The 13,883-nt window shown below is 38.2% G+C and overlaps 1 protein-coding gene across 2 annotated transcripts in view; it reads right to left on the bottom strand.

Moving 5' to 3' along the window:
• LOC128691314 (DNA-dependent protein kinase catalytic subunit) overlaps positions 1 to 13,883 on the bottom strand; it is a 1,096,584-nt gene that overhangs the window by 88,891 nt on the left and 993,810 nt on the right. For both annotated transcript variants that reach the window (XM_070091676.1, XM_070091677.1), the window contains one exon: positions 11,889 to 11,966. In XM_070091676.1, the coding sequence (XP_069947777.1) occupies positions 11,889 to 11,966 (78 nt within the window). The remainder of the gene's footprint in view (positions 1 to 11,888; positions 11,967 to 13,883) is intronic.

The raw sequence follows: 13,883 nt of genomic DNA, 5'->3' as shown, positions 1-13,883 counted from the left end.
AACTATAGTGACACTGAACATCCCTGTCTATGACCTACTTTTACTGGGAAACAATCCCCCTCTCTCTTACACACTCTAACCTGAGCCTCACTATCCTCATAAAAACTCTTTACACCATTTGCTAACTTACTACCTATCCCTTACACTTGCAACATCTACCACATTGCTCCCTTATCCATTCTATCATATGCTTTTTCTAAATCCATAAATGCAATGAAAACTTTCCTACCTTATGTAAATACTGTTCACTTATATGCTTCAATGTAAACACTGGGTCTATACATCCCCTACTCATTCTGAAGCCTTTTTGTTCATCTGCAGTCTCTGTCTTACCTCTAAATCTTTCAATAATAACCCTACCATACATTTTACCTGGTATGTTCAGTAAACTGTTTTTCTTTTTCAACAAACTGGCCCTATCCCACTGAGGCAGGTTGACCTAAAAAGAAAAACAAAAGTTTTTTTTTTTAAATTTAGTAATTAACACAGGAGAAGGGGTTACTAGCCCCTTGCTCCTGGCATTTTAGTTGCCTCTGACGACATGCATGGCTCATGAAGGAAATAATCTGTTCCACATCCCCATGGAGACAAGAGGAAATAAACAAGAACAAGAACTACTAAGAAAATAGAAGAAAACACAGGTGGGTGTGTATATATAAGCATGTGCATGCATGTGTGGTGTGACTTAAGTGTAAGCAGAATTATCAAGATATACCTGAAATCTTGTATGTTTATGAGTCAGAAAAGACGGTAGCAATCCTACCAACATATAAAACAATTACACTCACTTGGCAGGATGGTAGTACCTCCCTGGGTGATTGCTGTCTACCAACCCACTACCCATTTTAACCACTCCAAAACTATATCCCCACCCCCCACTTTTTACATTTCTGTCATGATCCCATTAGTTCCAGCTCCGTTAACCCCTTTCCCTCTACCTCATGCACCTCCCCCACATTCACATCCAGCTCTTCTTCACTCCTAAAAGATGTTATACCTCTCTGGCCAATGCATGAAATTACTGCCTCTCTCTCTTCATCAACATTTAACAGTTCCTCAAAATATTACTGCCATCTTCCCAATACCCCTATTCTGTTTTTAACTGTCAAATTCATTCATTCCCTAAGCTTTCTTTAGCTAAATAGCTTAAAGAAGCAAAATTTGCTGACAGTGCCTCACCAACTCTTATCATTTGCTCTTCTTTTGCACTCCGTCACTACTCTCTTCACCTTTCCTTTACTCTCCATATAATCCACCCTTCATATATCACTTCTGCTGGTAAAAACCTCTCATAGCAACCTTCTTTTCTTTTATCACATCCTTTACCTCATCATTCCACCAATCACTGCTCTTTCCTCCTGCACCCACCCTCCTATAGCCACCGAACTACTGCCCTGCACACAGATTTTTTAAAACATAAGAAGGAACACTGCAACAGGCCTACTGGCCCATGAGAGGCAGATCCAACTCTCCCACCAGCTTAAGCCAATGCCTTGACCTAGTGAGGTCAGACACGTCACTTAAGGGAGGAGCATGGCATCTGACCTAGTAGCACAAGCTAGTCAGGTCCAACTCACACCCACTCATGTATTTATCCAACCTATTTTTAAAACTACACAACGTCTTAGCTTCTAAGACGGTACTTAGGAGTTTGTTCCACTCATCCAAAACTCTATTACCAAACCAATGCTTTCCTATATCCTTCCTGAATCTTAATTTTTTCCAATGTAAAACCATTGCTGCGAGTCCTGTCTACGTTAGATATTTTTAGCAGGCTATTTACATCCCCTTTAGTAATTCCTGTTTTCCATTTATACACCTCAGTCATATCCCCCTTAATTCTATGCATTTCTAGAGAGTGCAGATTTAGGGCCCTCAGTCTATCCTTAAAGGGAAGATTTCTGATACATGGGATCAACTTTGTCATCCTCCTTCGTATGTTTTCCATTGCATTTATATCCATTCTGTAATACGGTGACCAAAACTGTGCAGCATACTCTAAATGAGGCCTAACCAAAGATATACAGAGTTCAAGAACAACCTGAGGACTTCTATTATATTCATACTTTTTGCTATGAAACCAAGGATTCTGTTAGCTTTATTGCGAACACTTATGAATTGTTGTCTTGGTTTCAGATTACCGCTAACCAGAACTCCTAAATTCTTTTTGCAGTCTGTAATATTAACCCGTAAATGGTCCAAACATATACATGTATATACAGTTTTACCGCTAGTGCCCCCAAACGTATATATACGTTTCATTTGTCCTGCCTTCAAATTTGGCACGATTGCCCTGAGATGCCGTGTCAGCATAGAATGGGTCCTAACACTCAGTGTGGCGGTATTAAAATAATCTGGGACCACTTAGTACCTTGTCAGAGCACCAGTTCAAATGAGCGCCAGCTAGAGCAAACAGCGCAGCAAACACCTGGGATTCACTTGTTTCATGAAGTATTAACTCTCCGATTTTAAGAGGAAAGTGTTTAGTGGCTTTGAGGTGGATGTGGCCATAAGTGGTCGATGAAATATAAAAAAATCTCAATAATAACCCATGTGCAACATTTGTGCAACACCCTGTCAGAATGTCTTATAACCTATACCCTAAGTAAAGAGAAACAATTCTGGAAGGCTGGCAGGCTGGCTGACTGGCTGATTGGTTGGCTGGCTGGCTGGCTAGCCAGCTGTGTGGCTGGCCAGCTGCTGGGGCCTGGCTCTATCTCCGTTTGTCTGTCTGTATTTATGTCTATCTCTGTCTGTCTCTATCTTTGTCTGTCTGTATTTATGTCTATCTCTGTCTGTCTCTATCTTTGTCTGTCTCTGTCTACCTGTCTCTGTCTCTCCCTGTCTATCTCTGTCTCTGTCTGTCTCTTTCTATCTGTCTGTCTATCTCTGTCTGACAGGTACACATAAATACAAGTATGTATACATAAGTGTAAATTACCTAGGATAACCAAAAAAATCCAGACAAAGTGCTATACTCTGCTTGAAGATGTGAGTAAAGGTGATGACCCAGTCTTGTGGCTCTCTCTGAGACATAAGAACATAAGAAAGGAGGAACACTGCAGGAGGCCTGTTGGCCCATACTAGGCAGAGAGCTAGACAGATAGACAGAGAGCTTGACAGACATGTTTGTGTACCAGCAAAAACAAAGCGAGGGTCGATGCTCATCAAATGTCACCTCTAATCTTTTCTTATAAAGTGTTATCACTGCACCCTCAGGTATGCTCATAAAATGTCAGCTCCTATCAGATGTTATCTCATCATGTCACCGTCAGGGGTGGACTCTGTTTTTCGTGCTTCAAGGGAACTTATTATTACCTATTACAGGTCTCCCTCAACATTCGCGAGGGTTAGGGGATCGAGAGCCTCGTGAATGTTGAAAAATCGCGAATGTTTGGTGCCCCAAAATATTGTAGGGAAATATAATACAATACTGCTTCCTAACTTGTTGAACCATGAACAATCATAAAATACATGAAAACATCGTAAACTGTACTAAATGTATACATGTTATGGTTTAATAACATGTATGTTATTAAATACCACTGCCTCCACCACTTCCTCAATCACTGCGAGTCCCTACTGCCCTCCCTCCAACCCCCGCAACTGGCAGCCAGCCCTCCCACCACTGTGTGGTGAGCGTTTTGTTTGTTCATTATTTGCTATTAAACTACAGCATAAAAAATGTAAACCCATTCATGACTGCATATTGGAATGGCTATTCAGACAGGTATTGGACGGTGACATCATGTGTTTACTCTTGAACACAGCAAAGAATCAAACATTTCTGCTACTGCTAATAACAACAATAGTAATAATAATAATAATAATAGTAGTAGTAGTAATAATAATAATAATAATAATAATAATAATAATAATAATAATAATAATAATAATAAATACTATAGAATTGAAGAAGGAAATTATACAAAAATACGAGGGAGTGGGTGAGGGAGTGGGTGAGGCAGTGGGTGAGGCAGTGGTTGAGGCAGCAGTTGAGGCAGCAGTTGAGGCAGTGGTATTTAACCCTTTGACTGTCGTGGCCGTATATATATGTCTTACGAGGTACCGTGTTTGACGTATATATACTCATAAATTCTAGTGGCTTCAAATCAAGCAGGAGAAAGCTGGTAGGCCCACATGTGAGAGAATGGGTCTGTGTGGTCAGTGTGCACCATATAAAAAAAATCCTGGAGCACGCAGTGCATAATGAGAAAAAAAAACTCCGACTGTTTTTTTAATTAAAATGCCGACTTTGTGGTCTATTTTCATATAGTATTTATGGTTATATTCTCGTTTTCTTGGTCTCATTTGATAGAATGGTAAACATATTATAGAAATAGATGTGATTTTGATTGATTTTACTATAAAAAGAACCTGGAAATGGAGCTCAAAGTAGGGGAAATGTCTGATTTTTGCCAATGTTCAAAAGTAAACAAATGATGACATTGTTCAATAAATGTCCAACTAGCCATTCTAATATGCAGTCATGAATGGGTTGATGTCATTTAAACAATTATTACAGTATTGCAGTAGTCTGCATAATAGTAGTCTTCTATTTTTTGTTTGAATAAAAATTCAAAATAGAAAGCAAGAGTAATATCAGAGGGGCCTGGAGACATGAATGATGAACAAAGAAAATGTTATTTTGGAGCCAGGAATGTCTGCATTGTTCATTCTGGACCTTATTTTGAAATTGTCATATTTTTTAATTTTCTTGATATTGGCCAAATTGCAAATTTCTGACCACATTATTGGGTAGTTGAAATCGGTAAATGGGCAGTTTCTTGTACTCAATCGATAGAAAAAATGGAGTTCTAAAGAAATAGCTATGAGTTTGGTCGACTGGAACAATGGAATTAGCTGAAAATAGGGCTCAAAGTGGGCGAAATTGCCGATTTGTAAATATTGCCGAGGTCGCTAAATTCGCGTGAGCATAATTCCGTCAGTTTTCCATCAAATTTCGTTTTTTTTGGTCATTACAATCGGGAAAAGATTCTCTATCATTTCATAAGAAAAAATAATTTTTTTTTTAAATTTTGCGACACCAGGAGACGCCTCAGGATTGGGAGTTGCGACAGTCAAGGGGTTAATAACATGTTATAAATAATAATAACACATATTATTAATAACATGTATTATTATTATTATTAATAACATGTATTATTATTATTATTATTATTAATAACATGTATGTTATTATATACCACTGCCTCAACCACTGCCTCACCCACTGCCTCAACCGCTGCCTCACCCACTGCCTCAACCGCTGCCTCACCCACTGCCTCACCCACTGCCTCAACCGCTGTCTCACCCACTGCCTCAACCACTGCCTCGCCAACTGCCTCACCCATTGCCTCAACTGCTGCCTCACCCACTGCCTCAACCGCTGTCTCACCCACTGCCTCAACCACTGCCTCGCCAACTGCCTCACCCATTGCCTCAACCGCTGCCTCACCCACTGCCTCAACCACTTCCTCAACCACTGCCTCTACCACTCCAGTTGCACTCAATCTACAAGCACCAAACCATGAATTATTGTGAAATGTTTGGAAGAGCACAGAGCCTAATGCTCACTCCAGCATAAACAAAGCCACACTGACGATGTGTCAACCACTCCCTCATATTTTTGTATAATTTCCTTCTTCAATTCTATCGCATTTATTTTTATTATGTATTTTATTATCACACTGGCCGATTCCCACCAAGGTAGGGTGGCCCGAAAAAGAAAAACTTTCACCATCATTCACTCCATCACTGTCTTGCCAGAAGGGTGCTTTACACTAGACAGTGATGGAGTGAATTATTATTATTATTATGAATTATTATTATTATTATTATTATTGTTATTATTATTATTATTACTATTGTTATTATTAGCAGTAGCAGAAATGTTTGATTCTTTGCCGTGTTCAAGAGTAAACACATGATGTCACCGTCCAATACCTGTCTGACTAGCCCTTCCAATGTGCTGTCATGAATGGGTTTACATTATTTATACTGTAGTTTAATAGCAAATAATGAACAAACAAAACACTCACCACACAGTGGTGGGAGGGCTGGCTGCCAGTTGTGGGGGGTCGGAGGGAGGGTAGTAGGGACTCGCAGGTGGCGGGAAACCTAAATATAATTTGGCAGCTGGGAATTTGGAGGCTGGAAATTTGGGGGTTGGGAATTTGAGAATGTGTGAAGCCCGCGAAAGTTGAAAATGCGAATGTTGCGGGAGACCTGTATTATTATTATGTATTCTTCTTCTCCTTCTCCTCCTCCTCCTTCTCCTTCTCCTCCTCATTATTATTATATACTTCCACATATCCAAAACATTGCTGGGATCTATAAATACTTTGTATACAGGTCTCCCTCAACATTCACGAGGGTTAGGGGATCAAGAGCCTCGCGAATGTTGAAAAACCGTGAATGTTTGGTGCCCCAATATATTGTAGGGAAATATAATACAATACTGCTTCCTTAACTTGTTGAACCATGAACAATCATAAAATACATGAAAACATCGTAAATTGTACTAAATACATACGTTATGCCTTAACAACATGTATGTTATTAAATACCCCTGCCTCCACCACTGCAAGTCCCTACTACCCTCCCTCCGACCCCCCACAACTGGCAGCCAGCCCTCCCACCACTGTGTGGTGAGTGTTTTGTTTGTTCATTATTTGCTATTAAACTACAGTATAAATAATGTAAACCCATTTATGAGTGCATATTGGAATGGCTATTTGGACAGGTATTGGAAGGTGACATCATGTGTTTACTCTTGAACACAGCAAAGAATCAAACATTTCTGCTACTGCTACTGCTAATAATAATAATAATAATAATAATAATAATAATAATAATAATAATAATAATAATAATAATAATAATAATAATAATAATAAAATATAAATAACAATAATAATAAAAATAATAATAATAATAATAATAATAATAATAATAATAATAATAATAAATACGATAGAATTGAAGAAGGAAATTGTGCAAAAATACGAGGGCTGAAGCAGTGGTGGAGGAAGTGGTTGATGCATCGTCAGTGTGGCTTTGTTTATGCTGGAATGAGTATTAGTCTCCGTGCTCTTCCAAACATTTCACAATAATTCATTGTATTTGGTGCTTGTAGATTGAGTGTGACTGGAGTGATTGAGGCAGTGGTAGAGGCAGTGGGTGAGGCAACAGTTGAGGCAGTGGTAGAGGCAGTGGGTGAGGCAGCAGTTGAGGCAGTGGTAGAGGCAGTGGGTGAGGCAACAGTTGAGGCAGTGGTAGAGGCAGTGGGTGAGGCAGTGGGTTAGGCAGTGGATGAGGCAGTGGTAGAGGCAGTGGTAGAGGCAGTGGTAGAGGCAGTGGGTGAGGCAGTGGTATTTACTAACATATATGTTATAAATAATAATAGTACATGCTAATATTAACAAAATTTATAATAATAATAATAATAAATGTTATTCATAATGTACTATTATTATTTATAACATATATGTTAGTAAATATCACTGCCTCTATCACTGCCTCTACCACTGTCTCACCAACTGCCTCTACCACTGACTCAAATGCTGCCTCACCCACTGCCTCAACCACTGCCTCACCCACTGCCTTTACCACTGCCTCTACCACTGCCTCACCCACTGCCTCTACCACTGCCTCACCCACTGCCTCTACCACTGCCTCAACCACTGCCTCACCCACTGCCTTTACCACTGCCTCTACCACTGCCTCTACCACTGCCTCAACCACTCCAGTCACATTCAATCTACAAGCACCAAATACAATGAATTATTGTGAAATGTTTGGAAGAGCACGGAGACTAATACTCACTCCAGCATAAACAAAGCCACACTGATGATGCATCAACCACTTCCTCCACCACTGCTTCAACCCTCGTATTTTTGTACAATTTCCTTCTTCAATTCTATCGTATTTATTATTATTATTATTATTATTATTATTATTATTATTATTATTATTATTATTATTATTATTATTATTATTAGCAGTAGCAGAAATGTTTGATTCTTTGCTGTGTTCAAGAGTAAACACATGATGTCACCTTCCAATACCTGTCCAAATAGCCATTCCAATATGCAGTCATAAATGGGTTTACATTATTTATACTGTAGTTTAATAGCAAATAATGAACAAACAAAACACTCACCACACAGTGGTGGGAGGGCTGGCTGCCAGTTGCAGGGGTCGGAGGGAGGGTAGTAAGGACTCGTGGCGGTAAACTTAAATATGATTTGGCAGCTGGGAATTTGGCGGTTGGGAATTCGCGAATGTGTGAAGCCCGCGAAAGTTGAAAACGCGAATGTTGAGGGAGACCTGTATATTCCAAGACAATAGTAAATGACCAAGGCAGGTGTAAATGTCCACCTGTCAGTGTGTTTGTGACAATGTGAGTACAATTTCAGTACTTAATACTAGTGTCAGAACAAAGATTGGTTATAAAATGACAAGAACTACTATAAATTGTAATTATCAAAACATAAAAATTACATAAAATAATATGAAAACAGAAAAAAAAGAGTATATCGGCAACATTTCTGCATGTGGCAGGATTCAATGTTGCTGTCATGTGAGCATCCAGTGCCACCTTCTCGGCCTCATATCTCTAAGTACTGACCCTAATTTTTTTTTTATCCTATAACACTTAGAAAAATGTGCTTTTTATTTTTATTAAAAAAAAAAAAAAAAAAGATTTTTTTATTTTTCGAAATATTCAGGGCACTGGGGTAGTGAACATATATATACGTTCGGAACGTTTACGGGTTAAGATCTACATTATTTAGTTTATATCTGGCATGGTTATTTTCCTGCCCAACATTTAGAACTTTGCATTTGTCTATATTAAACTGCATCTGCCACTTCTCTGACCATTGCATCAGTCTATTTAACCCTTTCAGGGTCCAGAGGCCAAATTTCGAAGTGCACACCAGGGTCCAAGAATTTTCAAAAAACTTTTTTGTTATTTTTTCTTATGAAATGGTAGAGAATCTTTTTCTGAAGGTAATAAAACAAAAAGTACGAAACTTGATGGAAAATTGATGAAATTATGCTCTCGCGAATTTTGATGTGTCAGCGATATTTAACCCTTTCAGGGTCCAAGGCCCAAATCTGGAGTCACGCACCAGTGTCCAAGAATTTTCAAAAAAAAAATTTGTTATTTTTTCTTATGAAATCGTAGAGAATCTTTTTGTGAAGGTAATAAAACAAAAAGTACGAAATTTGGTGGAAAATTGACGAAATTATGCTCTCGCGAATTTTGATGTGTCAGCGATATTTACGAATTGGCGATTTTGCCCACTTTGACTCCCATTTTAGGCCAATTACATTATTCCAATCAACCAAATTCTTAGCTATTTCACTAGTATTACTTCTATTCTATCGATTGAGCACAAGAAATCGCCAAGTCAACTGTTTCAACCACAAAATAAAGTGATCGGAAATTGTTAATTTGGCCAATTTAACACAAAGTTCAAAATATTCCAATTTCAAAATAGGGTCCAGAATGAACAATGTAGGCATTCCTGGCACTAAACTAACATTTCCTCTGTTCATTAGTTATGTTTTGAGGCTTTACAAATAAATTCCATTTTGATTTTTTATTCACATAATGAATTTTTATTCACACCAAAAAATAGAAGATTTACTGTTATGCAATACTGTAATAATTGTATAAATATCATCACCATATTTGTGAATGTATATTAGACCCACCAGCTGACGTGTATTAGACGTGTGAGGTCGTTTGTTTACTCTTGAATATCGGCAAAAATTTAACATTTCCGCTACTTTGAGCTCAGTTTCAAGCCGTGTCCAATGTTAAAACCAATCAAAATTATCTCTATTTCTGTAATATGTCTTCCATTCTATCAAATGAGACCAAGGAATCGCAAATACAACTATAAAAAACATACGAAAAAACACTGCAAAGTTGCTGTTTTAATCGAAAAATCATGATTTCATTTTTTTTCTCTCATTATACACAGTGTGCTGCAGGATCTGTTTTATGTGGTGCACACATACCACATAGATGTATTCTCTCATATCTAGGCCCAAATGTACCACTCACAGTTTATCAGAGTGAGCTGAGCTCATGGCGTAGATCTACGGTTTGGACCCTGAACGTAAAGCCGTAGATCTACGGGACGGACCCTGAAAGGGTTAAGAATCCGCTATTTTTCCGATTTTTCACTCCCATTTTAGGCCAATTACATTATTCCAGTTGACCAAATTCTTAGCTATTTCACTAGTATTACTTCCATTCTATCGACTGAGCACAATAAATCACCCAGTCAACTGTTTCAACTACAAAATAAAGTGATCGGAAATTGGTAATTTGGCCAATTTAACACAAAGTTCAAAATATTCCAATTTCAAAATAGGGTCCAGAATAAACAATGCAGATATTCCTGGCACTAAACTAACATTTCACTGTTCATTAGTTACATTTTGAGGCTTTACAAATGAATTCCATTTTGATTTTTTATTCACATAATGAATTTTTATTCAAACCAAAAAATAGAAGATTTACTGTTATGCAATATTGTAATAATTGTATAAATATCATCACCACATTTGTAAATGTATATTAGACCCACCGGCTGGCGTGTATTAGACGTGTGAGGTCGTTTGTTTACTCTTGAACATCGACAAAAATTTAATATTTCCGCTATTTTAAGCTCAGTTTCAAGCCATTTCCAGTGCCAAAACCAATCAAAATCATCTCTATTTCTGTAATATATTTTTCATTCTATCAAATGAGATCAAGAAATCGCAAATACAACTATAAAAAACATACGCAAAGACACTGCAAAATCACTGTTTTAATCGAAAATCACGGTCTGTTTTTTTCTCTCATTATACACTGTGTGCTGCAGGATTTGTTTTATGTGGTGCACACATACCACATAGATGCATTCTCTCATATCTAGGCCCAAATTTGCCACTCACAGCTTATCAGAGTGAGCTGAGCTCATGGCATAGCTCTACGGTTTGGCCCTTAATGTAAAGCCGTAGATCTACGGCACAGACCCTGAAAGGGTTATATCATCCTGGAGTACTCTAATGTCCTCATTAGAATGAACTGAATGGCCTATTTTGATGTCATCAGCAAATTTGCTTATGTCGCTATTTATTCCCTCATCTATGTCGTTCATGTAGATTGTGAACAACAAGGGGCCCAACACTGACCCCTGTGGAACACTGCTTGTAACGTGGCCCCATTCTGATTTCTCCCCATTTATGCAAGCTCTCTGCTGCCTTTCTGTCAACCATGCCTCTTCCCAGGAAAAAATTTCTCCTATTCCATGTGCCTTAAGTTTCCTCAATAGCCTCTGATGTGGAACTCTATCGAAAGCCCCACCCCTCCTCCACCCCCACATTTTACTATATATGATAATTTGTTTAACTGTATTTATGTGTACCAGTATCTAAATAAACTTGCCAATTTGAAAACCTAAGCAATGATGTAAGAAGAACAGAGGAAACAGTATGTCTTTGTTCATTGCTGAATATTGTTCATTATGAGTAGTTGACCATTCAGCAGATCTAGAATAATTGCCTGTATATTGGCATGTTTCTCAGCACTGTTTCATACAATTGTAACGCATTTTAGCTGATGCAGCTGATGGGCAAACCTGCCAGTCATTTGCGTCAGTAATAAATAACTGCAGAAGAAACCATCAACACGTGTTTTTATATGTAATGCCTCAGACTTAATTAACACAACTTATCACTGTTATAACCATGAATACCATTAATCTTTTTTTTTTTTTTTAAATTTTGCCCATCAGATTTGGGGGGCATCCTGGACACTGGAGCTTCTTGTTCATCATAACACACGGTAGTTGTTATAATGAGTAATAAAGTATTCACACCTGCATGGTCTGTCTCATCTGGAGGCTGCATCCTGGTATTTCCAATACCTGACCTCTTATAACGTCCAGAGTTCTTCCCTGCAATAAGGAAATACACAACTGTATATTGTATTTAATACAATCACAACCTTTAATTAAAATTTATAATAAGAGAAACACTAGCAATGTACCTTTCAGTTTGATGTACTATAGTGTATAATAAAGTATTCCTAGGAATTTTCTTTTTTCAACATGCTGGCCATCTCCCACTGAGGCAGGGTGACCCGAAAAAAGAAACACTGACACCATCATTCACAATATCATTGTCTTTGCAGAGGCACGCAGATACGACAGTTTAGATGCTATTCTTAACAGCAAATATCCCAAACCCCTCCTTTAACCCTTAAACTGTCCAAACGTAGATCTACGTTTTTTCAACATTTGAAAGTATGTAAAAAACATAGATCTTTTTTTTTTTTACATTTGAAAACGTGTAAAAAACTTTGATCTACTTTTTTTTTTATATTTAAAAATATGTGAAAAAACTGTAGATCTACTTTTGGAGCACTATGCATATGAATGTAAATCTGTTTGGACAGTTTAAGGGTTAAAGTGCAGGCACTGTACTTCCCATCTCCAAGATTCAAGTCCAGCTAACCAGCTTCCCTGAATATGTGCATTTATATAAGATGGAAGTGGTATGAGAAGTGAAATATTCCAACAGCCTGGGGAAGAAATCCAAACAGTTTTCCTCAAGTCCTTTTTATCTAAATGTCTGAGACTATGGGTCCCCATAACTGTACTAGAGGTGGGCCTTTATTATATTTAAAATACAGTAGACCGTTATTTAGCACGAGTTTATTTGGCATTATCTGAGTATAGCACGATTGAAGAATTGCGACACATTTTTATGTAACACATCGTATGATCAATTTAACCGGTAAACGGTCCAAGCAGATCTATGTTCACATGCGTAGTGCTCCAAAAGTAGATCTACGTTTTTTTAAATATTTTCAAAAAAAAAAAAAAAAAAAAAAAAAAAAAGATCAAAGTTTTTTACACGTTTTCAAATGTAAGAAAAAAAAAAAAAGGAAGATCTACTTTTTTCACATACTATCAAATGTTGAAAAAACGTATACATATGTTTGGACCGTTTACGGTTAACAAGATTCGCGGGAGGGGAAAAAATTTTGAGTGTGCGGTCACTTGCAGTGGGTTATACCATTGAGTCAATGGGGGAGGCCTACTGCCATCCCCTCTGCCACCCACCCCCACCCCCACCATGCTCCCAGCCTCCAGTTTGGTTCATACGTGTGTAGGACGGAGGTAGTCGGGAACCTAGTTGTGTTTATATACATACATATTTTCTTAATTTCAGTGCCGTTTGTTAAATCTGCCAAGCAATAATGGCACCCAGTAAGCATACAAGTGTTGCTGAAAGTGACAAGAAAAGGTTTAAGCGTTCAAGTCTAGGAATTGCGAAGAAAACTGAGATATTAGACAAGCTTAAGAGTGGATCACGTGTGGTGGGTATAGTGAGGGCCTATGGCCTTAATGAAGCGTCGGTTCGTACAATTAACCCTTTGACTCTTTATGCCGTATATATACGTCTTACGCACAACTGTTTCTGATGTATTTATACGCATAAATTCTAGCGGCTTCAAATCAAGCAGGAGAAAGCTGGTAGGACCACATGTGAGAGAATGGGTCTCCATGGTCAGTGTGCACCATATAAAAAAAATCGGGGAGTCAGTGGTGCATTGTGGAAATGCCATTTCAATTGTCCTTTTTCAGCATGTCTAGTGGTAAGAAATATGTGACTCCCCAGCAAATCTGGGACTCTACTCTTCCCAAGTGATGCTCTAACACAGATGGAAGTGTCAGTAAAGATCAATTTCATGATTTCGAGGAGTTTGAGACCAAAAGCAATGGAGGAGGAGGAGGAAGAAGAGGAGGAAGAGGAGGAGGGGGAGGAAGAGGAGAAGAGAAGAGGAGAAGGAAGAGGAGGAAGAGGAG

Source organism: Cherax quadricarinatus, chromosome 36 (assembly GCF_038502225.1).
Source record: "Cherax quadricarinatus isolate ZL_2023a chromosome 36, ASM3850222v1, whole genome shotgun sequence".
Lineage (NCBI taxonomy): Eukaryota > Metazoa > Arthropoda > Malacostraca > Decapoda > Parastacidae > Cherax > Cherax quadricarinatus.
This window is presented reverse-complemented; position numbering and strand designations above follow the sequence as displayed.